This window comes from Corticium candelabrum, chromosome 4 (assembly GCF_963422355.1).
Source record: "Corticium candelabrum chromosome 4, ooCorCand1.1, whole genome shotgun sequence".
NCBI lineage: Eukaryota > Metazoa > Porifera > Homoscleromorpha > Homosclerophorida > Plakinidae > Corticium > Corticium candelabrum.
Genome location: NC_085088.1, coordinates 6,882,677 through 6,909,407, shown reverse-complemented (window position 1 = coordinate 6,909,407; position 26,731 = coordinate 6,882,677). Strand labels below are relative to the sequence as shown.

General features: G+C 41.7%; 2 protein-coding genes across 2 annotated transcripts; one reads left to right on the top strand and one right to left on the bottom strand.

Annotated features, from left to right (window-relative positions):
• The first annotated feature begins 6,436 nt into the window (after window positions 1-6,436).
• On the top strand, window positions 6,437-7,688 carry LOC134179076 (uncharacterized). Its single transcript, XM_062645979.1, has one exon. The coding sequence runs from the start codon at window positions 6,763-6,765 to the stop codon at window positions 7,420-7,422; it is 660 nt and encodes a 219-aa protein (XP_062501963.1). The 5' UTR covers window positions 6,437-6,762; the 3' UTR covers window positions 7,423-7,688.
• Window positions 7,689-20,050: 12,362 nt separating this feature from the next.
• Window positions 20,051-25,535, bottom strand: LOC134178777 (uncharacterized). Its single transcript, XM_062645669.1, has 8 exons — window positions 25,426-25,535; window positions 23,823-23,956; window positions 23,658-23,752; window positions 23,528-23,594; window positions 23,273-23,362; window positions 20,469-20,528; window positions 20,359-20,392; window positions 20,051-20,293 (listed from the first exon to the last, which is right to left on the bottom strand). Exons 1-8 carry the CDS (start codon window positions 25,433-25,435, stop codon window positions 20,121-20,123), a joined length of 663 nt encoding a protein of 220 aa, XP_062501653.1. The 5' UTR covers window positions 25,436-25,535; the 3' UTR covers window positions 20,051-20,120.
• Between the last annotated feature and the right edge of the window lie 1,196 nt (window positions 25,536-26,731).

The following is a 26,731-nucleotide window of genomic DNA, read 5'->3' as shown; positions in this document are numbered from 1 at the left end:
AGAGCATGCTGTTCGGTTGACCGGTCAGTTCGGTTGTCTGGTGTTCGTATCTTTGAGGTCCTACTGTACCAGTTTTGAAATGACTGCCGTAAGTCTTCTTTAAATGACTTATTGACAGTCAAATCCAATGGCTGCAAGTTGTCTGTATAGCACGCTGGCACATACAACACAGAAATGTACCTTGCATCTAGGAATTTTTCTACAGCGTCTGTTCGATGGGCTTCAAAAACATCAACAATCAACAAGCCATGGTGCTTCTCGGGCAGTCTTAAATTCCTGTCTTTTCAGGACAAAGTATGGGTCGACCACTTTCTCTAGGTATTCTAAAATGGTGCTTTCTGTTGACCAATGGGAAGCAGTATGAGTTATGTTCCAAGAATCAGGAAATTGATATCTGGCATGACATTGATCAGTGGTACCTTGGTAAATCACTCGACTGGGTAGGGTTTCACCTAACATGTTGACTGCAAGTAATACTGTAATTTCTCGTTTATCATCCAAACCTGCAATAGCAACCTGACAGGACCCTTTCTTTTCCATAGTCCAGTTACCAGAAGGGACATTGCGGACTGCAGTTTGGTCCCAGTTCACAACTATATCTGCTGGGATTTGATGCTTACTCACTACATCTAGAAACTTAAAAACAAAATTTTGTTTTATCTCAGGGAGGTCACCAGATTTCTTTTTTTGCAGCCTTGGTTCCCTTCCGTTTGGTAAAACCTATCCTGTCTAGCATACAACGAGCCCAGTTCTTCGTTGGAATAAAAGAACCTCCAAACTCACTCAGCATGTCCTTTCTTTCGTGGGCGATGATCCCACGAGCAGCTGCTATCACTATGGGTACACTGACCACACCGCCTGCTTCTCGAAGTTTCAAAATGTAATTCCGTATCATGTGATCCAATGTATCACCAATCAACAATGGACGTCCACGTTTCTTCCGAGACAAGTGGAACTTCACCTGACTGTTGCTTAATCTTCTGGACGTATTTTTTCTGCATCGAACGAACCGTACTTTCGTTCACTGAATGGCTCAGTACACTACTGAAGTGTCTGGCTGCTCGTGCAACTCCATGATCGCTTGCATAACGAGCGATGCTCAATCGTTCCGAGGCACTGTACACGTAGTACTCGCTCTCTTTTTCGCTTGCGGTCAGCCCTCGTAGGGGGACCTTCTTGAAGCGACACACAATCATTTGCAGCCTTTACTGTCGTAGAAGGTAGACCGGGAACGTCAGTGGGTTACGGAAGACACGGTTTTCTCTCTACATCCCCCGCTTTACGTAATCAATTCAGCAGCGCCATAGGTGGACCACGTGATGCATAGAACCACGTGACATGCATCAAACTGCGAAAATTGTAACCCACGAAATGGTCTCTGATGGAAAAAACGCGAAAATTTAAACACGCGGAAATTTCCACGTTTACAGTACACTTGAGTCGGTGATAGCCCAACAAATGGCTTTATTATTTCTTTGCTCATGTTGCTCATGCTGCAAACGGGTAGTGACTGGTAGATAGAAGGCATTTGTGTTCGCCATTCACATCCTACGCATCTCGCACTGTTCGGAAAGCGTCTTTAAATCTTTTCCATGGTCAGCGAACTCTCGTCCTAATAATTTATTGTCTCAAATTGCTGTAGTAAGTATTTATGGATGTCCTAGTCTAAGGTTGTTAAAATATGCGTTATAGGGAAAGAGACGGTTACCTAGTGGATCGATCACGGCCAAACAGTTGACTGGTGGGAATGCTCTGATGAGAGGTACGCTGGAACTGGGTGGAAGGTGCCACAGACAAATCGAAACCTCGCTAGAAGAAGTCGTCGACGGAAATGAATGGCCATAGGTTTATGACCTCGATTTCTGGCATAGCTGTTTGAAGAAGCCGTGGAGCGTTGCCGAAAATCTCCCTCTGGACCAGACTCGTGCGACATGATGCACCATGCAGACTGACGTTGGAGACAAAGTGCAGAAATACAAGGATATATCACGACTATACGTAATAATACAAGGATATATCACGACTATATATAATAATACAAAGATATATCACGACTATCTGTAATAATGCAAGGATATATCACGACTATCTGTAACAATACAATGCTCACCCTTCGCTTCCTTTCATTGACCTTCTTTGCATTTGAATAATGGTTGTATGTCCCATCAGTTTTCTTTTTTTGATTTTCTATTTTGGTTTTGTAGTACTTTCGTTGCAACTATAGAAAACATTAGGTTGCATTGTGTGCATTCCCAAGAGTAGCCACGCCCGATCGTTGTAGTACAATCATACAGACACGCGTCAAGTTATATACATGCTATACATGCAGACAGCTATAACATGCAAATGATTGCGTGTAGACACATAGATGTGGGCGTAGCTATATCTAATTTGACTTTGCCGAATGGGTTTGACTTGAACCGAATGGGTTTGACTTGCCGAATGGGTTTGACTTGCCGAATGGATTTGACTTGCCGAATGGGTATGACTTTTACAGTTGCAAATACACTTACATGCAGTGGTTGGAGGATATGGGTATTATGATGAAGCAATCAATACAATGTGACCTTTTCTTTTCTGGCTTTGGTAACAATGTCCAATCCGGCTGAGTATTCCTATAACCATCAAAAACAAGAAAACAAGACCACTCTCCCGGAGACCTGCTGGAGCAGGCAGAAACATAGAATTGAACCAGTCGGAGAATTTACTTTCTTCCATCAATCCTGAATTACTGACAGCGAATTAGGCATTGACTGGGCCATTTTCTCTCCAAGCAGCATTGAGATTCTGAGCTTTATACATCACATTTGGAGCAATTGTTTCACCTACAGCAGAACCACATGCTAACGCAGTGATGTTGCGTCTCTTCTTGAGCTACTTCCAATTTCGATAACAACTCTCCTCGTTTGCATATCACTTTCTTTTAAGTGACAGTTCCGCATTCTGCGTCCTATCTCACTGTATGATAGTGAGATAAGATAGTGAGATGTGAAGCTGCATGCAAAAGAGATTCAGAATTGCACAAACGTCTACGTAAGTATGTGCAGGTGCTAGCGTCTCAAGTCGTCGTGAAATAAATCTGAAACCAGACATCAACTGGATGTACTACTTGAGATATTACTCTACGCATTCAACTGGTCTACAGTATATACACACGTCTGTAAAGACGTGCGTTGTGACGGAAACACGAGGGTAGAATGCGCATGCGTAGTATTACGAATAGACCACTGACACAGAGGCAAGTAAGCATCATCTCCTGATGTTTGAGAAACTATTGGAGACGGCTGTGGATTAACGTCCTTTTATCTATTTTCAGTAGATTCACCAGAAGAAACTGCTTGTGATTCTTCGATCCATGATATCATGAACTGCACCTTCCATATCTGATTCAGGTATGGTTTTTACTCCGTGCGGTTTAGCGTGAGTAACAGCCAAGTCAACTGTAACTTCACAGATGACTTCTGAGTCTGGTTTGATGATTCCTCATCATACTTGAAATATGCCTTGAAAATCAATGAAACTGTCATCCTGCCGGGTTGAAGCTCCATCATCTGATATCTCTGATTTTTCAATTACAGATGTTTGCTGGGTGTTTATATCAAACTCAAAGTCGCTCGATACGTTCTAGTAGGAAAAATGAAGTTACCTAGCTGATATCTGCATATATATGTATACATGCGCACGCTTTCTTTCTATCTTTCACACACACACACACACACACACACACACACACACACACACACACACACACACACACACACCACATTCCATGTTATCTATACTAAATTTAGGTTTACCTCATCGCCTACATGATCAAATCTATCAGTTTCTACTCTTTCTTGTATGCCAAAGTTTGCAGATTTTTGATAAGGCTGACCTCTGGTAATTCTGCCAGGAGCGCTTCACTTTCCATTAAAAATCATATAATGAAGTTCAGATATTGCTAAAAACTAGAAAAAGGTTTTAAAGTCTTGTTCTCACTGTAAGTAGACAACAACTAGATGATCCAAATTTATTCAACTATACATAGTGGTTGTATTCACTACAAAACACTAGATAGTCTAGATAGTGTTTTTGATGTCTCACCAGCATGTGAGTCACGATTCCTAGATGACTCTGTAATAACTACACGAGGAATAAGAATCTTTGGAGAGCAGCTGCCATTGATGATGCAAGTGGTATCCAATTTACGAACAATGATGATAAAATAAAGCAAAGATATACCAACACAATGCTGTCGAAAGAGGAAGTTTTCATATGAAGACAGCAGTATATGAATAGAAAAATTAGAAGCATATACATCTATATAGCAGCAAGGCTTTCACCTGTAAGAGTGTCAAGGTTCCCAAACAAAATAGTAGAGAGCAATACTCTAGATGCAAACCGTGCAATGTTAGTGAAGCAAGTATCACATGACTTTGAAAAGAAGTTGATTCAGTTAGCTCACCTTCAGCATAAGACAGAATAATTATCTGTTCGCATCTAGCTGCAAATCCACTCGTAACCATGCTACTATGGCGTGAACACAGCCAGTAGTGTGGGCAGACAGTACGGTCAACGAAACCGGAAGAGATCGGACAATAACGTAATTACCAGCAAGAAAGAACAGACAAAAGCATACATTTGCTGCAGCGTTGTCCACTCACCCGCTGTTGATTGTGACTGCTCAACGTCATCTGGCTTCAAATGTCCCACTCAACCCTAGGCGCTCGTATATCTTGATCGCGTATACCCTGGGTACCAGCTTGCAGCCACGGCAGCTATAGTACAAGAGCTCTTCTCCCGTTAAGTTAGTCGTCAACTTGACTAGTTTTTCGAACACTTGCTTACTTAATTATGATAGTGGTCTCTTTAACTTATAATTGATCTTTCATCCACATTGATTTTCATGTTGTGGTCTTACAATGAATGAACATTAATGTGTGTTCTGAACCCTAGAATTATAGTACCACTGTCTATCATATTCATTAAAGCTCAATCTTCACGTATAGACTATCTGCATAAAACTTACATACACTGTAGTAGTTACAATAGCAATCAAAACAAACTCAACCTAAGGCAATCAATAGCTATGAAATGTTTTTGCTGAGGCCAACCAGTCAGTATGATCGCTTATAACTATTGACAAATACTCAAAAGGGATTATAGTGCACTTGCAAATACTCTACTTAGTGCTCCAACAATTGAGATTCTTATAGGCTGTCACCACTTTCCAGCATTCTGCTGTCCAGGTTTTGTACTTGCTGTCAGTGAATGCTGACGCTTTCCAGTACATTGATTTTGCTTTCTGATAGGTAGCGTGTATCGATCTCGTGCTACGTTAGCTTTGATTTCAATGAAACAGAGTTTAGGGGACGTCCACTATAAGACTTTGATTTTCCTTTAGGTTCGTATTTTCTTCTACCAGATGCTGTTTTGAATCTCTGACATAAGATTTGACGATGTAACGATAGGTTGGAGGTAGTGGTCGAGTACTCTGCTCAGTCTTGCGGTTAGGCTACTGTGTCCTGCAATGATGGGTCGTAGTGTTGCCGGTGTCTTATGAACTTTTCTTAGTCCGTAAAATTCCGCTGTTTTGACTGTGTCGAACTGTTGTAGGAGAAATTTGTGTGTGTTTCTGTCCATGACTCGGTTCGCGTATGCGTCGAATGAAAGTTCTTGAATGGTATAGTAGGTTTCCCATCGATGGTCATCTTTTGTCTCTTCATAAGTCTTCTTGTCGGTTAATAGATCTGCACAGTCTCTAATGTATGTCTTCTTATCTTCAATTACGGTACATGACCCTTTGTCCGCTCTCTTTATGATGATCTCTTCTCTCTGTTGTAGTTGTTTGAGAGTCTGTCTCAATTCTGGTGTTAAGTTATCGGTAGTGTGTCGTCTCGGTATTAATAGCAGGTCTCGTTTCGTCAGTTCTAAGTATTGGTCGAGATCAGGTATTCTGTTGCCATGGTCTGTCGGGGGTGTCCAGTCGCTCTTGATTCTAAATTTGTTTTGTTGGTGGTCGTTAGTTCTAAAGTATTCTTTCAGTCTCATGGTTCTCTCGTATCTATCGAAGTCATTGATGATTGTGTTTTTTCTGTGGTATGTAGTTGATGGAACAAATGTTAGTCCGAGGCTCAGGATGGTGATTTCATTGTCTGTGAGATGGTGTGTCGATCTGTTGATTATGTATTTCTTCTTGGCTGCCATGTTTCTTCTGTGTGTTCTCCCAGGTTTGTGTGTGTTGGTTGATTTGTAGCGTTTTTGTTTATATTGTAGGGATTGTGCAGTGATCGTGGCCTCATCGTATGGTTAGGTTGTTGGTGGGGCGTCGGACTGTGCCGGTGTCGCCAGTGAGGGGAAGGCATCAACAGCAAGAATTTTGCGCATTCAAGATGGCAGACGACGACGTCTTCGTCGCTACCGTAATGCTATAGTAGCATACCAAACTGTTGTTTCGTCCCTAATGCCAAGAATGCTAGCCTTAACGCGGTTACCTCGCGGAGTTTGGATGAAATCAAGGTCTGAAGAGTGGTGGCTTTGCCTGTAATCAGTTCTCAGCTCAAGAGTGGAAAGCAAACTTCCGTCTTTCCAGAGCCACCTTTGTCATTTTGTGCAACGAATTACGGCCGTACATCTCACGAAGAAACACTACATTCAGAGAAGCTATTTCGGTTACGAAAAGAGTTGCGGCTTGCCTGTGGAGACTTGCTGGAAATTTTGAGTACAGAACTATTTCTCATTTATTTGGGATAGGCCGCTCTACTGCATGCATGATCACTAATGATGTCTGTGAAGCTCTTGTCCGACATTTCCTCAACCGGTACATTTAGAATGCCAACTGGTGATCGTCTTAAGAGAGTTATTGCTAGATTTGAAAGTCGGCAGGGATTTCCCCAAGTTGGTGGAGCTATTGATGGCACACACATACCTATAAAAGCTCCAGTCATTCACCCTGATGAATACTATAATCGAAAATGTTTTCATTCAGTTGTATTGCAAGCTGTCGTGGACTCCTTTCTTCTATTCACAGATATTTATGTTGGGTGGCCAGGAAGAGTTCATGATGCTAGAGTGTTTGCAAACAGGACATTGCATGAGAGAGCACAAGTCTTGGGATCTCCATTTCCAGATGGAAGGTCTACCAATATCAATGGCATTATGGTACCTGTTGTGCTGTTAGGTGATTCTGCGTATCCCCTTCTACCCTGGCTTATCAAACCTTTTCCTGATAGTGGAGACAGGGATAGGCAAATGTTTAACTATAGACTAAGCAGCACTAGAATCGAAGTAGAAAGAGCTTTCGGTTTGCTTAAAGGACGGTTTCGAATACTAAATAAGCAACAGGATACACAAGTAAAGAACATTTGTAATATGGTGGCAGCTTGTTGCATCCTGCATAACTACTGTTGCATGATGATGATCCTGAAGAAAACTGGATGACAGATGATGGCAATGGTAGTGACGACGGTGATGATTCTGCCAACCCCAACAGACCAGAAGCAGGAAGCACTTTTAGAGATTCATTGTTACAACACCTTATTGACAATAACTAGGCATTTAATTGCAAGAACTAGCTGTACTAAAGTCTTCATTAACCAGTAAATGCAGCAACTAAACTGAACATTATTAATTACTATTAATTAAAGCTAAGCATCTTTAGCTAGCAACTTTGCTGATTTGTCCTTAGTAATAATTTCAGAGTGATATGCCAGTTACTGTTTATGCCTTCAACTTGCTCATCTAACTTACATTTTATCTTAATGTGACTGGGGCTGTCAACGCTACTGATCTTTCAGTAACTTGAGAGCTTCAAGAAAAAATGTTTGCTGTCTTTCTGGACTGTCACGTTCATATGCCTTTCCATCAGTTCAATGAACCTGTCTCCCATACTTTCAATCTTGTTCTCTATGTCAGAAACAATGCCAACAATAGCGTTTTAGTTAGTTTTTGACTTTTAGATTGTCTTTTACGTTTAGTCTTGGTAGATTTTCTGCTACTTCCTGATGACATTTCTTCAGTCTGGATATCTGTGTCTGATAAGTCTTGCATCTGACAAAGATTCGAGTATGGTGACTCTGACCTAGAACTGACAACTGAAACTTCATCCACTGAGTGGCTTTCAATAACATGATGGGGCTCAACAGAGGAGTTATCAGCCAGCACTTGATCTAGAAGATCAAAATATGGAAATGTATCAGTAATGTTCACTTCTCCTGTACGATTCATTTGTTCTTTTATCTTTTTATACTTTTTTCAAGCAGGCTTTCTCTCTCCATGCATTGCTCAGCTGTTCTAGAAAAGCCAATTTCACTAAGTTTTTTGATATTTTTCCCAAACAGGTTTTTATTCCTGGCCTTCTTAGCAACTGATAGGTCTCACCATCAGCCCATATCTCCAGCAGAACCTTTGTCTCTTGTTCCGTAAAAGGAGGAGACTTTTTCGCATGATCCTTTACTTTCTTTTTGCCGCCAAACCAGTGCTGTGATGTTCTCTTTCTGCAGTTGGACCAGAAGAACCTCTAGCTTGACAAACGGAAGGACTGTCTACTGCTCTACTACTAGTAGCATGTGGCCAAGAAGGAAGACAAATCAGAGGCTGGCCAGTTGTCTGGTTAGTGCAACTAGTACTACTAGTGGCTACTGTGTGTGCAGAACTGCTGGATCCACTTGGTAAAATCAATGGCAGACCCGATGGTCTCCACAAAATGGGCTGGCCAAGATTGGTGCTATCCGGTTGCATAAGTGGCATGGGCATGGGGATACTCCACCGTGGAGGTGGGGAGCACTGACCAAGTGACGCCAAGCCTACAGAAACTATAGTATATAGGTTGTTAGTGCTTCAACTTCTATGATTATTGGTTTTTAGCACACCTGGTAAGTTTGGGTAGTACGGTGGAAGTTTCTTTCCGTCAGACGCCATGTACATGTGCAGATTCTCACTAACCAGTGCAAGATGGATGTAGCGTGCTAGGTGTTTACATAGCTAGACTTTGGTGCTAAACCAGAGACTCAAACCTAGTGCAATGTGAACACAGGTTTGTACACCATTGTTAGTTTACGCTAATAGATCTATTCGTGTTACCCAAATACAACAGACCAAACCATGATTTGCAAACCATAGTGTGAACACACCTAATGAAAAAAAACTAAAAAATTATCAACATTCCAATCACATAATTAAAATTCCATCACCGCATGAAACATTACGGCAAAGCCCTTTCATCGCCCCTAAACTGTTTTGTGAGTCCAGACTGCTGGTCGAACTCCCAGACGCACGTTGGCTGGTACGCCAACCGTTCTCGACATCGAGTTCCACAGCCCTTGCTAACTGTGCGTCGAGTTGACGTCGCTGCTCCGCACGTAGTGCTTGGGCGCTAGCGGCACCAGACCTGCGACTGATCAGTCTTCCGCGACTTCCGGTAGCAACAGCGACACCGGAAGTTGAACGGGTGGTGGTTTCCTCTGACTTCTCGTCTCCCTCGATCGTATCCATCTCTGTATCATCCCTCTCCTCCACCAAAAACTCTTCATCGTCGTTGCTAGGCCGACGGCGACGGGCCGAAGAACCTTTAACACAACACTGTTTGTTCCCACGCAAAAGCGTGTCGCATTTGAATGTTTCACCTCGGACGGCGGTAGATGGCCCTGGGGCATCATCATCAGATGTCGCCTGCACTGACCAAGTCAGTTCCAGGAGCCTAGCGTCAGTAGAAGGTCTTGCCTAGTATCGCGGCAAGACCTTCGAGAAGACATTCTCGAGACAAAATGGAGACTAGTCATATCGGTTTTCGACTGGTCTATTGTGCATAGCAGCAAAGCGTCTCTGATTGGACCATTAGAACAAAGGGATTAGGCCACACCTTCCCTAACGGTTGGGGTATATAAGGACCTGTTTTGGCCTTCCTCCATTAGTCGTGCGCATCTGCGTACGGTAGTCTCCACGTGGTAGGTGTCATACAACTGGAGTTGTGGTCCACCAGGGGAATACCCACCAATAACCCACACAGGTAAAACAGTATATGTAATCATGTAGTAGATTTCAGATTGGATTCTTGGGTTCTTAGAAATCACACCCATGAGGTATGCATGAAACAGATCCTATAATCACACCCTATATGATTCAGGAGAAGGTCAGAGGTAGTCCTATAATCACATATCTGATTGATAAGTAGATTGAACGCGGTCATGTAAGCACAGTGAATGAACATAGGCTAAAACACAATGTTAACGTTGTTTTTTGCTATACGTAGTGCAGCTATTACAAATAAAACAACAATTAATTAATTAGTAATTAGTTATAATTAATAATTAATTAGTTATAACTAATATATTATCTATTACTCGTAAGTGTCATTATCTTGTGTCTCTAATATTACTCTCCTCTGCAAAATGCTTTGGCTTGGCTCTTCTAAATGAGAGTAATTTTCTGTGCATGTGTCCTCAACAAAGTCCTTACATGTCAATTCTTGCAGAACCTTTGTGCGCTGATCTCTTTCCCTGCAGCTGGATTCTTTCAATACAAGGTTCGTCTTTTGCTCCTTACATGTACAGGCGTCAATTCTGTCAAACCTATAAAAAGTAATTCTGCTATTACTCCATTGGTACAGATACAAAAGACCAAACTGATGGAATGCACTGGCTAGTCTCGCCATATACTGAGGATTTTGCATACTCTCATATCTTGACACAAATTTTATGCCTTCTTGAAACTGCGGATGTTTACTGTCAAGTTTTGCACTAATTCTGTCCATTGCTGCTTGCAATCTTTTTTTCGAGGTTGTAAGAGATATGTCTACCAACTGGTCGGAAGTCTTCAGCTTTTCTTCGGCATTGGCATCTTCAAACTCTGTCGTTACATGTTCCAAGATGCATGTCAACTTCATAAAATTTCTCCTCATCTTCCTTTAGACGACGAGTACTTTGGACTTTGTCAGTTGCATTCCCAAGGCATTCGATTGTATTCTGTTGCACTCTTGTGGCACCTTTGCCTAAAGACTTTTCTGAGACAAAATAGTCAAGTCTGTTGTTTGACACAGCTAGCAGTTTTCGTTGGTGCTAATGTTCCATAGAACTTGTAATAAAGCTAAACATTTCAATGACATTTTATGCTTTAATCCTTACGAAGAAGACTTGCTCCTTAATAATCTTGCTGCCAGCTTCAGCATGATTGTTTGTGTTGTTTCCACGAATCAGAAGAGTATTTCTAAAACAGGTAGCCTATTCGATTCTTTTTGGACACTTTGGCATAAGTTTATTGAAACGATGAAAGTGACTGTGGATTCTGTGTGGTGGTTGCTCTGAGTGCAATGGAATTCCGATTTGAAGTTTTTCATTTCTTATGGCAGTCCTGTTGCTCTATAACCTGAAACAAGATGTTCAGGGTGCATACTTTCAGCTCAAAGTTGGGCGATAAGGGAGGGAAATACCTGCTTGGTGACAGTTGCATCACATACACTTGATTTATAGTCTTTTAAAATTTCCCAAGCCCATTTTACAGCTGCAAATACACTTACATGCAGTGGTTGGAGGATATGGGTAGTATGAGGTAGCAAACAATACAATGTTACCTTTTCCTTTCTGGCTTTGGTAACAACGTCTATTCCGGCTGAGTATTTGTATGTATAGTAAGCAGCACAGGCCCTTTGTTTATGTATATTTGTCGTAATTGTACCGTATTTCTGCGCTTTAAACGGCATGCCGGTTTATAACGGGGTCTAGCAAGTGCCGGTATACCCCGGGGCATATCGGCATGCCGGTGTCTAGAGGGGTAAAATTACAAACATCCTTCACCAATTGTTGAAATGGAAAGTTGCAGAGCTTTGTGTGGATAAACAGACATACTTAACATTAACACTAATACAGAAAGAGAAGCATGCACTCCCTACTGTAACGTACTACAGACAGTCTTTGTCATCGTCTTCACTTTCTTGGGAAGAGCATTCATCGTCGGAAATGCCGGTGTGCTCTTCTGTTGCCACTGATGGCAGAGCTTCATCCAGTGGTGGAAGGTCATTAAATATACTTGCGAGTCTGCAGTGGTAGTTACCAGCATCTCCTTGATTTCTGAGAATGCCACAGTTGACGAAGGACATTCTGATGATGACTTCGGATATCTCCTTCCAAGATTGAGATACCCAATTGACTATCATCTCATAAGAAGCAGATTTTCTCTTCCCAGTTTTGGTGTAATGAGCTTCACCATCAGCTAGCCATTGTATCCATTTATCCTTCATTAGACCTTTGAAAGGTTTATTCCAAGAAACGTCCGCTGGCTGTAAGAGTGGTGTCATTCCTCCTGGAATGACTGCCGCATCCGTAGAGTAATGCTGATGGAATGAAGATAGGACAGTCTTCTTGACATGACTTGTTGCGCTGTCATAAACTATGAGAGATTTAGGTTTAAACATACCCTGAGGCCGTTTGCTCCATACCCCTCTTTTCCAGGTATTCATTAATTCAGACGTCATTGACCCTTTCGTAGCGACTTGAACAACATCTTTTGGAAATTTTCCCTTTGGTATGTTCTTCAAGTTTCTGAAGATCACCATAGAGGGAAGCTTTGTCCCATCTGCCATAGCTGAAAGCACCACTGTATACCGTACCTTTTCTTTGCCGGTAGTGTTCGCCTTCACTGACTTCACACCTCGAGTGTCGTAGGTCCTTGAACTCGGTAGGTCAAAGTAGAGGGGTGTCTCACCCATCCCGCCAATTGCTTTCAGGGGATATTGATATTCGGCATACTTTCCATCCAAGAAAGCAAAGAACTCCTCTGCTAGCTGCTTGGCATTACTAGGAACTTTTGACCCTGCGAAGTTACAGCCCTTGAAGTTAGGTTATGGCGCTTACAAAATCTGTCCAGCCAGCCGTTGAAAAAAATGGAAGTCAACGCCTTCTTCGTCCTCAGACATATCGTCATAGAGCTTTCGAGCTTGTAGCTTGATACATCTCCCACTGACAGTTATGCCCTCAGCATGTCTTTTGTCTACCCACGACGACAACTCCGTTTCTAGTTCAGGATACCAAGCTCTTCTCTTGGCTCCATCTGATCCAGCCATTGCGGAGGATCTTCTCCTCTTTCTTGTCGAAATCTGCTTGTCATTCTTCATTGCTTCGATCTGATTCTCAGCCTTCGACCAGTCTTGCACGCAACTTCTCGGTACTCCGCATTCCCGAGCTGTTCCCGCCACATTTCCACCCAGCTCTGCCAACCTCAACAACACTTCCATCTTCTTCTGAATCGTGTACGATTTTCTTCCTTTCTTGGAAGAGCAGGATGTCGTCGACTGGACGTCGTCCGCCATCAGCAGGCATGCGCACTAGCATTACGTGGTCGCGCACTCGAGACCTGAGTCCAAGGCTACCCCACTCTATATCGGCATACCTCACTGTATACCGGCATGCCGGTTTAGGGTACCAGAAAGGGTTGACACTGTTCTTGGTAAACCCCGGTTTTACCGGCATGCCGTTTAAAGCGCGGAAATACGGTAATTTCTTTGTTTGTATTAATATTTCATAACTTAATTGCCATTTAGACTTGTAGTAACTCTTCACTAAGCAACACCATTGCAAGTGGGAACTTTCAGTGGCTAATTGTCACGTGTTTTTGACTTACAGTAATTAAACGACAACATCAAGAGCAACTAAACGTTATGCCAGCAAATTAGCTAAAGTCTGTACGCAACAGACAGTAATGAATTTTATTAATTAATTTGAGTCATTGGACTGATCAGATTGCTCAAGCTTGTTACGAAGATGGCTTTCTAGTAGGAATATGACGACTGTGGATATGACGCTCTCCAGATGTTCCTATAGGCCATGCATTGATGGTAGGATCGGGTCAAATTGCTGAAGCTCAGGACCATCACAGAATATTTTCATCAGGTTGTCTAGTGTGCTCTGTTGCAATCTGCAACGCCGATTTAACTTTATTAATTTCATGCCTGAAGACTGACACTCGCATTCAGCGGTGCTGGGACTAATGGTGAGCATAGCATAATGACAACAAGATGAAGGGTATTGCACAGGTCTGGATTCTCGTACTCCGCTTTCAACAAATCGGTGTACACCAGCAGTAGAGGTGAAGTTCTAAGAGGTACTAGATAGCGTTTTGATTTGCCCCATTGGCTATGTATCCCTTTTACACTGCAGCCACCCTTATTTAAAGCTGAACGGAAAGCTTCAACTAGAGTACTGATAGCATGGTGACCAAATGTCTTCAGCTCACCCTCATTGTATGGCCACGTTTTAAAGTTGAATACCATGAAATTGTCAGCAGTGCTTCTCTAAAGCAGGCAAACCGGTCTCTAATATATGCTATTCCACCTTCAACTAGTTCTGCATTTGGCATCACTATCCCAGTCTCTGCTACTCGTGTTTGTGCTGTGGCCTCATGTCATTCGTCGGCCCCGGAGTCGCATTTTATCAAATTGGTTTCCGTGTGCATCTAACTTCTCATTGAACGATTTTCGGTATTCTCCACCCTGTTCAATTAGATCAGCAAGCTCATCAATGCAATCGTCGATGGCAGTTGGAATTTCCAGTATCGTTAGTTTGTCTCGCTGAAATTCTTGGTACATTTGTGATGACGCTTCGAAGGTCCAGCATAGCATGGCGCCAAAAAACAAAACGACAACTCGCTACTTTTATCCAGGAGGCCTCTTGCTCTGGACTTCTCTTCATTGCTGTTGCCAGAACCAACAGCCATGTGCTCCAGGTGCGTAACCAAAGATGAAAAATTATGCAGAATTGTTTTAAGAGCTCGCTCTTTGGTAACAATCCATCGGATTTGCTTGATGTCGGAGAATGATTTGAGATCTTCAAAGAGTGTATTTGCGACTCGTTGCAGCTCTCGTCGCCGTTCAGGGGAATAGTTGCCTCAAACTCATGGAGATAAGGCAATTCCCGAACGGCGTCTTGAACAGCTAGGTCAAGTTTGTGTGCAACACAGTGCACTATTGTTGCACATGGATGGTCTCTGGTCAGCTTTGCCTTAACACCATTGCGAGCCCCCATCATGACTGCGGCACCATCGAAATTGCCACAAACAATATTTAGAGCACATGAAAATTCATCACTAACTGTACTGATAACATATTTTACGCCTTTCTGCGAAGCTGAATACACTCCGTCGGCATTTTCGTGTTCAAGGTCTAACAATGCAGCCAACTTCATGACTGGCTGACAGCTGGGAAAGTCAAAGTAGCGCACTATGATGATCTCTTGCTCTACCACCGTCAAATCAGTCGATCCATCACATATTACTGGAACGTAGCGACGTTGAATTAGTGCATGAGCAGTCTTCAGCCTTACCTCATCAGCAGCATACTTGATAAAATTGGCGGCAGCTTTTTCATGCAAGTAATTTTTACCCAAATGAACACTGATAAGAAGTTGTAGCTCGCATATATTCATAATCTCGAAAGGTTTACATCTTTTGGCAACAGCATATGCTGTGCGGAAAAATGACTTATAGCGTTGTTCTTCTCCTTCAAGAACACTTGACCCAATTGCTGTAGTTTCAGTCTCCACTGGCACCGTTTGAAGGCTCACTTTCTCAGCGTGGACACACGCTACATGTTGTTTTGAAACTCTGCTTAATGGGGTATTAACCGATTTAAGCTTAAGTGAGAAATTGATGATGGCTAAATACATTTTATAGCAGACTGTATGTAGCAGACACTAGATACAATTAAGGGCATAGCTCATTACACTTTGGGGAGAATACAAAAGCACTTTTTATTGTTCAAAAAATCTGCAACTAACTGATGGTTATCCATAATCACAGTTGAGAAACGTACGTAACAGCACACACGTCTTGTTTCAGAAATAGTGTCTACATAACTATGTAAGAATTAAAAACAAAGTGATTGATGGCAACATCAATAATAATGTAACAGTACTGCTGGCTATGTCAAATATGAATTAAGTAAATCTTACGTTGACCTGCTTTCTTAATTGTTTACCACGTTATTCAATGCCTCTGTTATGACTTGCTACAACTTACCAGCATTCTTGCAGCGTTTCTCTATACTAAATTTTCTCAAAGAGTGAGGCCTCTTGCCTTGATTTTTATTGGGCTTTCATTGTGTAATAATTTCGATTACGTAGCGGCTTTGTGTAATGTTTGCTTTGGACTAGAGGGGCTTAGAACTACAGGACGTTCTGCTGCGGTTTTGTTTCTCTTGGATCCATGCTGCCGTCTTCCAGCTGAGGTGACTTGCACTGGAATTCGTTTCCCTGTTTGAATGAAGACACCATGGCGGCGTAGAGAATAACCGCCAAATATCCATCCAAACTGATGTAGTGCACTAGACAGTCTGGAAATATATCTGCAGCCTTGGAGACTTTCATTTCGCATGAAAAATTTTCTCACACCATCTCTAAACTGCTGATCTTCAGAATCCAATTTTTCAGTCATTTGCTCTGAATTGGGATTTCACTTCTTGAGATGCTGATGCTGATGCTGATGAGTTTGTTGTAGATTGCACTTCAGGTTGGTGTCCTGATTGTTTGTATGCAGCAGAAATATTGCTCTTAATCTGGTTAAACCGTGTGAGTCGGACAGATTTCATTCAGTGTATATTAGCGTTGTCGTAAGTTTCTTGATGAAGAAAACCGTAGAAATTGATGTTAGATTTGGCTTTTTCACCTATTGCCAATTTAGCAATTCGGTGCCTAGCTGATGCATTTAGTGACGGGAAGCAGTTAACGCTATGTATCTTGTACTTGGACACAACCGCTGTCTGATGGGCACATGCAGAGCCATTTTTCCCTCTTGCAGCTGCACGTTCCAATGTCCATGTCCACAATATAACTGCCATCATCAAACCCAGTTAAGCGCGCTTTTGACATGGAAGATGCTATTCCCAAGACTTTCGATAGTACTATGTTGAACTGTCTCAGCACCCTGACCGAGATATTGTAGTGGCAACAAAGTGATCCATTCTACTGTTTGAGACATTGAGTAACTTTCTCTGATAATATAGTTTCATTGACTCTGTAATAAAGGCAACCATATCGTTTTCAGTCTTGATGGATGCTTTGGCGTAGTTATTGGTGTGGTTACCGCTAGATATATCAGCATGCCTGTAGAAAAATAGCCCATTCACTCATTCTTGGCCAGAATGACTTCATGGGTTGAAGTTCATGGCTGGAACTGTAGTCGAGATGCTGCAATCGGTTTGTCAGTTTGAAGTGTGTCTTGATGTCCAATATACCGTTAGTGGCATCGAGCGGGCACCTTGTAGGCGTGTACGTTTAGGAAGACGGCTTCGGTGTTGCTTCGTTCGTGTGTGAACTTGATTGTCGGGTGTATGTGATTGAGTCTGGTCATCATGGCGTCGAGTTGTTGGTCGGTTCCTTCCCACACGACGAAGATGGCGTTGATGAATTTCTTTCAGAGGCGGGGTTTGATCGGTTCATTTTTGACGAACCGTTCTTCGAGTTTCGCCATGAAGGGATTTGCTAGTGTGTTGCGACTCACGTGCCCATGGCTACGCCGAAGAGTTGTCTGTAGATATGGCCGTCGAAGGCGAAGACATTGTCTCTGAGTATGTGGCGTAGTAGTGTCTTTGTCATGTAGGCGAGGTTCCGGTCCCAGCCGTAGTGTTTGAGTAGCATATTGGTGCAGTTCTGTATGGTCTATAACGACGTGACGTCGGTTATCACGAGTGTGGCATCTTTTGCGAAGTGGTTTTTTTCGAGTAGGCTGATGAAATCGCTCGAGTCCCGTATGTAACTGTTTTGTAGGAGTACGATGGGTATGAAGAGGTGATCGACGTACTGTGAGATGGCCCTGTGGGTCCGGAGCTTCCCGATACTATCGGCCGGTAGGCCACTGGATTTTGTGTATTTTGCTCAGGAAGTAGAGTTGTTGTGTTCTGACTTCGCTCGGTATTTTGGTCAGTGCCCGTAGTGTTTCGCGGTCGATGAGACCGTGGCGACTTATGTTTGTGATGGACTTATTGATCTGTTTTGTGATCCCCGATGTGGGGTCGGTTTCGAGGCGTTCGCACGTAGCGCTACCGCCTTCGTGTTCGCAATACCAGCAATGGCGGTAGACGCAGAGCCGCGTAAAGAGCCTTTCAAGTACGTAACCTTGACAACGTTCAGTAAATCCTGGGTATGAATAGTAGAGTCGAACATATCCTAGAATTCGAACCACTTAACCACATCCTCATTGAATGTCGGCAAGGTGAGCTTAGGAAGGCTGGCACTTATAGACGCAGAGGTGTGATTTTGGGAAGATGGTAAAGCCGCAAGAGGAAGTGTCTCTTGAGACGGTTGTGGAATAAGCGTCGGAAGACTTTAGTCTTGCGTCGTTGGATAGTCGAGATCCGAGTTGCAAAGCGGGCGAGAGCATCATTAGAATCAAGAAAGACATGAATCAACCCATCCTCTCCATTACAAGCACGATCGTATTCATTTCCCAGTTTAGAAAGTCTAACACTACTAGTAGATGTGCACCTATCATACTTGCGCGCGCGCGCGCGCGCACACACACACACACACACACACACACACACACACACACACACACACACACACACACACACACACACACACACACACACACACACACACACACACACACACACACTTGACCTTTTGAGCTGTCCATCCTCAATGGATGATAACAGTGTCTCTATGGACAAGATGACAAAGGAGGTACAATAAAACTTAAAAACTTATGACGAGCTACGGATGTGCTCGCAAAAACCAGAATGTCTTGTGAGATCTCCTTTCCTCCAAAAAGATCTTCTACACTGACAATGAAACTGGTAGTGCTTCTCAGTTGATGGACGTTCTTCTCCAGATGTCGAACTACTTGTTCTGTCTGTTTATTTGAGATTTCCACATAGTCCTTTCCTGTAATAGTGTATACCAATCTTTTTCTGGTATACCACGGAGGTTCATGTCACAGGAATCTGTATCGCGCCATCTTTTCTTTGCACCATGACAAGGTCGTTTTGAAGCTAACTCCCCAAACAGCATCTGTTTAGGGAGTCGTTTATTGTCCATTCGGGCGACATGACCAAGCCAACGGAGCTGATGGTTTTTTAAAACATCTGACATTAATTCTTCCATGCCAAAGTCTTTTGCTAATTCCCTGGATGGAATTCTATCTTCCCATTGCTGATATTTGGTAATTCCCATGATGGAGCGAACACACTAATTGTGAAAAGTCTGTAGGTGTCTCAGGTTATCAGATTTGACTGTCCAGGTCTCTGACCCATACAGCAAAATTTCCAGGACCATCGCTTTATACACTGACCTCTTTGTATCGGTAGACCAGTGCTTATTGCGAAAGGTTGAATTTCGTAAACACCCAAAAGGCTTAGCTGCTATAACAATTTGACTGGAAATTTCCTCTCTAATTTCACAATCGGTGGCCGCAAACTTTCCAATCTCAGCTTTCGTTGCTTTGTCAAATGGTGCCGCTCGTGAGACTTTCGTTGCTTCGTCAAATGGTGCCGCTCGTGAGACTTTCGTTTCCGTCCACTTTTTTGTAGACCGATGTTCTCCCTGTGTACGGCTGCTACAGAAGTTGCTGGAGCAACTTCTGTGCTGTCTACAGGCTTGAACCAATGGGTAAGCGACATTACTGGTCTTACGCAGTACGCTGCTGTTCGAAAAGGCGTATGTAAAGCACGCGTGCGCAAAGTAAGAATTGCTTAACGTAATTTATTTTAACGATGAGAACTTGTTCGTTATATTCGTTAACATTAAATGATCGCTATACTTTCTGGATTTACAGTAAGCTAGAAACTGTACGTATGCACTAGCTAACATACAGACAATGTAACTTACTGAGGGGCCGTTACCTGCAGACCAGACAAATATATCTAGCTATGGACTGTAGATGGATATATAAATTTCTTCAATCACAGTACAGTACATCTTCACATACAGACAACACGCATGCAAAAACAGAGCGACTAGCCCCTGTCAAATAGAGCATGGAAAACCATGGTATTTCCATGGAATTTTCATGGTACTTTTACCATGGAAACACAGGCTTTCCATGGAAAACATGTGAGAAACATTCCATGGAAAGCATGTTAAAATACCATGATTTTCCATGGTTTTCCATGGTATCATGGGTTCATGGAAACCATGGTTTCCATGATCATGTGAGCATTAATTAAATTCCCAGGTCATGCAAAGAGAGGGCCTGGCGTCAAAATTCTTGTGGGTTTTTCTGCCTCGAACGCTGCATTTTGTCAATTCTTCCTTACTAAAAAGCTTGACTGCCAGGTCTCTGACAGCAATTGAAGGTTTCTGGGCTTCTTTAGTTGTGGCTTTTAGAGTTGCTTAATAACGCATCAAACGTTCAGTAAAGTGTTGGAATTAAAATTAGCACTAGGAACTGTCCTACTCATGCTGTGGCCATTTGTGTCTTCGGAGTTGTCCTAAAATTAAAAAAACAAGCAATCATTGTTACTAAGTGACTATTTAATCAACAATACATGAGCTATTATAACTTACATGATCACTGTCGCCTTCATATTCATAAGTTCTTAATTTTGAATTCAACTTCGAAACTTCCTGTAAAATCAAAATATACCAATAATACAAGATAACAAACTAAAAGAAACATTCTCCAAAATTACGTATGTCCAAGTAAAGTCTAGCAATCAATTTAACAACAACAATCAAAACCCTTCCAAGTGCAATTGCATACAGTTGACCCTCAATTATCCGACCTCCTTTGGTCAAACTCAGAAGACAAAAGATGAAAGAACAAAAACAAGCAAAGTGTCTGAGCTTTAATTACACCTTGAAATTTAAGTCCCCATTAAAGCTATTTTCCGGAAATATGACTTGAGAAGCTCTGAAACATGTATACTACAAACAAACCTAGTAATGGCATGCAATGCTGGCACATACAATAGACGTAATTCTTCCATCAAGTTACAGGATTTTAAGCACGAGCAAAAAAGAAACAGTTCTAGTACACAAAACCAGCTACTTTTTTTTACTAATAGTCAATAATAGTCAGTAATGTCTACGGCATGTGTACCCTTTTAGAGCTGCACTACACCTTTTGCAGCATCACTGCCACATGATGGTATCCTATTTTCATCAGCACAAAGATCAAATATGCAAGGATCAAATAACAAAAAATGTATTGCAATCGAACAAAAATCATTCATACATACATATGTCATGATATACACACGTATGCATAAGGTAGATGACAGTAATACATAAAAACCCTGTATTGTTCAAAGAGGAACTGCTGTGACTACAAAGTGATGATGCCAACCTTCAATTAAAGCAAAGGCACATTTAAAACGGCTGTGTAGCATCACTCAGTTATTATACTCAAGTATCTAATATTGTAGAATAACACTCTTTCATAGTTTACTGTAAATAGTTAGATAATTTACTCAAACAATTACACACACTTTACCTACAGAATGTATGAGCAACATACATTTATGGCATTCCTACAGATCGCTTCCCTGAGGTTTGCAATGTCAGAGTACAACTGGAGACTATAAGGTCACAGTCAAGCGAAAACTGTATAATAGCAGGCAGTCATCAAGACCAACTGTTATGGCTGACAGAATATGATTGTGTCTCCATGTGTACCTCCCTTGCTGTAGCTATAATGGGCAAACATTCAGAACATGTCAGTGTCTGTACCGTGAACACAGCAAAAGAAAGTTTGTCACAGAGTTAGATTCCAACATGAATAGATCTGTATGCATCATTCTGTGAAGCACCATACATGATTATGATGATGATGATGATGATGATGATGATGATGATGATGATGATGATGATGATGATGATGATGATGATGATGATGATGATGATGATGATGATGATGATGATGATGACGATGATGATGATGATATCATAATGATGACAGCGACGAGTTAATCATTGACTTCTACACTGTCCAAGAATCGACATGATGGTGCTACAAAGTAATCTATAGTTTGATCATCATGGTATGATTTTTTTCAGCGAGAGTCAGTTCAGAGAGAACGACAAAGTAAAGATATCGTAAGATTTTCAAATACAAATAGAGTGAAACGTTGAGTCCACACGACCAGATATCGTTGTATTGAGCAAACAAGACAAGAAAGCATGGTTTATTGAGGTCTCTATCCCTTATGACTCAAATGTTCAATCAAAGGACATTGCATGGGAGTACAGAAGACTCGAAGATCTACCTACTGCAGTCCAGATTGTACTGATTGTCATTAGAACAACGAACATAGTGACAAAGACTTTCTACGTTATTGTGAACGCATACCTAGATTTGAATGACATTTGATAAGAACTTGCAGACTGCTGCTATTTTAGGTACATTTTGCGTAAATAAGCCATCTAACACCATCCTGCTGTTATATTACGTTGCCCGTGTACAAATTTGAAATAAATGATGATGGTATGTCCATCGCTACAATGAAGACTGTATATCAGTTCCGTTGTGCAACATACCTATATACATTGGTTTATGATACAAATTTGCATTCCTTAGTTATCCACATTTTAACCCTCTCCTTTTATTCTCTCCTATATCAACAGTCCCTCAATAAAGGTTTTCCTACTTCCTGTCACAAGCTGGTGTCTCTACAACTGCTACTGTTGCTACAACCCTACAACGATAGTAAACTGTTACAGCTATCCTAATTACAGTTGGTCACAGCAGCGTCACCAGCTTTCCGTGGTTGAGGGGGCCAAATGTCAGAGGTCCAGGACCAAGCCCAACTACATAGAAATCAGCCATAACTGGGAGTGATTCAAACTGCTTGTCCATTGCATGTTCCTTTTAGAGCTTGTAGTGTCAAAAAGTCTACCATGTGCCAAAGTCTTGAGGGAGCTAGCTAGCAATTGCCCCCCCCCTCTCCGGACTTGTGATCTGCCCCATAACAACACCACTGAGAGTGACATATCAAATAAGAGGAGGTAGTCAGTACATTTTAGCTCCAAATGACAGACTGAATAACTAAACTTATAGTGTGAAATTATTGAGGTACAGTTTATTTGGTCAAAAGATCAATTAATTAATATGTACACATGGTCAATCATTTAGTAAATCTCTCAATGGCATTCAGTCTAGAAGATCTATAAGCTAGAAACTGTACGTATGCTCTAGCTAACATACAGACAGTGTAACTTACTGAGGGGCCGTTACCTGCAGACCAGACATATTATATATCTAGCTATAGACTGTAGATGGATATATAAATTTCTTCAATCACAGTACAGTACATATTCACATACAGACAACACGCATGCAAAAACAGAGCGACTAGCTACTCATAACTAACCTCTTTCAAGCTGTTCAGCCCTGTCACAAGACTTATCACGACTTCCTCGGCTTTTTCAAGTCGTTTCGTCAGTAGACGATCGCCAGTCACCTAAAAAATACAAAAATACATAAATTAAGCAACCTGCTAACCACTCAAACTCGATCCAAGTTGACAGGCCGATTGTTGACAGTTACAGAGACGAATAACGAGTTCATTAACGCACGTTACGTAGGTAGGAGCACATGTAAACGCCTACATTTACATACAGACTACCGTTTCTTCTAGATCTTCCTCTTGATCTGTCCACATATCATCAGAAATTGTCAGGTCTGGGCTGTTGCTGTAGTCATTGCACAGAAGGCTCGAGTCAAAACACATAGATTGTAGTCTTTAGGGCACTAACCTTTCAGGTTCACTAGGAAAACTTCTTCCCATCTGTTTTACAACAAGATCGCCTGCCGTTAGTTCAGCCCATGATTGCAGTTTCTTCTTTGACTTCTGTACGTGGTAGATCGTGATACTTTCTATTGCATGCACATTGTAACTAGATATACCACTCTATAATTACTTTCTTTGAAGGTTGATCCGTATCATCATTGGAGAATGTCTTCCGTTTTGGCTGTCGCTTTGATTGGCTTAATCTCTCAATCTCTGATCGCTTGATTTTTTTGTCAAGCTGGTCAGCTAGGTAGCTTTTGTTGCCTACAAATCCAAACATTGATTTACAAATTAGTTACACGCGCACGGTCCCACACATCCACACAAATACACACGCGCGCGCGCGATGTCACGTCACAGCCAATGGCCGCTTAGGACCCCAGTCAATGACCAGGTACTCATTTATACTCCTGAGTCGAGAGAAGCAAATGTGTGTTAGTTTCTTGCTTAAGGAAATTATGCCATAGCTCGCCATCACTGTGACTTGAACTTGCGACCCTTCAAGGTCCCGGATGTAAACACTCCATAAAATTGACTCTCTAACCAACTGAGCTATCACACACACCACACACACACACACACACACACACACACACACACACACACACACACACACACACACACACACTCACACACACACACACACACACATGCATACAAGGTAACGTAGATAAAATTTGCAATTCATTGGTATTGTCGGTATGTCACTGCTGTAGAAAATTAAAAGAGACCAAACTTCAAAATCATTTAATATGTATTTGCAATCTTTGCTTAAAGCCTAGATGGACTATGCATCTAATAATTACCAGCATATTAAATCAATTACCATAGCGATAGCCTAACAGATTTGTTTATTTCACCCTTCACAAATAGGAGAAAGATCTTTCTGCTTCTGAAGACATGAAAGCATGTGTGCCTTGCCTACCTACAGCATCTTACCAGTCACGTACCCGTAGAGTTAGGGGAACGTAAATCACTCTAAGTAATTTAAATAATATAAGTATAGTTTCACTATACAGAATTACATACTGCTGTGAACCATCAAACAGATGGTGACCATCATATTAAGCTTATACAATTCAGTTGAATGTTTCACTTGAATTGAAAACTTACTGAAGCGTGGTGTTTCTACTTGACACAATAACCCGCTCACAATGTTTGGGGAGGCTGAAGCCTCCCCCAGCCTCCCAATTCTACGCCAGTGCATGTATTATGTTTCCAATAAATATACCTTTGCTATAATATACATATATTCATTTTATTGATCGCCATCAAGTTTTCTAACTTTGAGAATAATCGCTTTGAAAACAACTAGCAAAAGTGCTATTACTTTTCAACAGACTTTTGAAAACTTGATGCAACAGTTATCAGTGTGCTTGTGGAAACACAATGTGAATATATATATATATATATATATATATATATATATATATATATATATATATATATATATATATATTATAACATACAGGCTTGGTCACACCCTAGTCACGTGACCTGACTGCATTACTATTCATAACGTTTCACGTGTCGGGTAATGACTAGCATTACATCTCAGTAGTAGCTATAATGTAGGTACACATCACTATGTTTGTATTATGCAGAGACGTAAATAGACACTACAGTAATAGATTGCAATTGCATGTGAACCTCCACTGTACTCTAGTGCTGCTGTACTTTATTCAGAATCACAGTAACATATCCTTAATTAATTATTGCAGTAGTATACGTACCATGGTTCATCGGATTCTTTCAGGATGATGTCCAGTAAGTAGATAAGCCCTACATACTAGCACTCATTCACTCTCGATTGAAAGAAGAGACTTAAAAAGATTCCTCATGCTCCTGTTGCAGAAGGAGCGGACAGAAGCGTGTTGCCGTCACATTACAGCATACGGGCGAATGAGGCTTCAGCCCACTAACGCACGCAAGCATTATACGGGTGTGTGGATCGGGGACGTGTCACTATAGCCAAACCCCATAATTTGTGGTAGGTATGCTATTTATATCACTAGGTTTTTACACTGATCTATATCCATGCAGGAGAGAACTTCTGCGGTCTCAATGTCCACAATATTTGTCACCTCCCCGACCAAGTGAGAAACTGGGGACCGTTGTGGACCCATTCATGCTTTAATTTTGAGGATTTGAATGGATGGATCAAGACGTTCTGCCACGGAACAGGAGACGTGTGTCATCAGGTGAGAAATGTGCTGCATGAGCATACTCATTGTCAATATCAAGACAGCACATCTATAATGCAGATTGTGAGAGCAATGTCGACGTGGCAGGCGAACGTAAGAGATTGTGTAGCAGATTCGTGTGACGATACTGCGTCAAATGCATTTATTCAAGACATGATGACGTCCCTCCCCTATTCGAAATTGCATACGCGACTTTTGCAGTCTAGGTATGTGGTCGTGATCTTTCACTAACTCATGCGGTACACGCAATATTGCACATCTGCTATTCTTCAGAACCAAAAATTGCAACATTTTTCAACCATGCAAGCCCGCAATTTTGAGCAGCAACCTGTACGATGCAGTAAAAGAGTTAGATTCCAATTGTGGAGAGCTAGGGGAAGTGTCTCGCATCTTACATAACGGTGAAGTCTTTTACGCTGTCACCTACATCAAGAGAGAACCCTTTGTCGTCTTACTTCGCAGTTCGTCTGTTGCTATCATAAAGAAATTCCTTTATTCTAGACAGACCAACAGAGTGTGTACGTAGTCGTAGATGACTTTCAAAAGATGATGTCGGTATTTCGTGACCGACTGCCGATGCTAACGAAGATCAAGAAAAACAGCCAGGCGAACGAGAGGTATATACAATATCACTATTACCAGATGCTTTTTAAGCATGTACACTTGTTGATTTACACAATTTGTATCTTTCTTCTAGATCTTACATTGTCAGAACAGAAGACGTGATAAAGAAAGTCATTTACATGAACACCATCCCTACCGAAACATATGCCTACATTACTCAACAGCCAAACCATTTTGAGAAATTATGACTGCCTGTTGTGTACATGCAGGC

Coding starts and splice junctions, on each gene's coding strand:
- LOC134179076 (XM_062645979.1), top strand. CDS start 6,763: ATGATGTCTGTGAAGCTCTTGTCCGACATTTCCTCAACCGGTACATTT.
- LOC134178777 (XM_062645669.1), bottom strand. Junction 23,753..23,822: donor CGGATCAACCTTCAAAGAAA/GTAATTATAGAG, acceptor TACCACGTACAG/AAGTCAAAGAAGAAACTGCA. Junction 20,529..23,272: donor GGCTGAACAGCTTGAAAGAG/GTTAGTTATGAG, acceptor TTGATTTTACAG/GAAGTTTCGAAGTTGAATTC.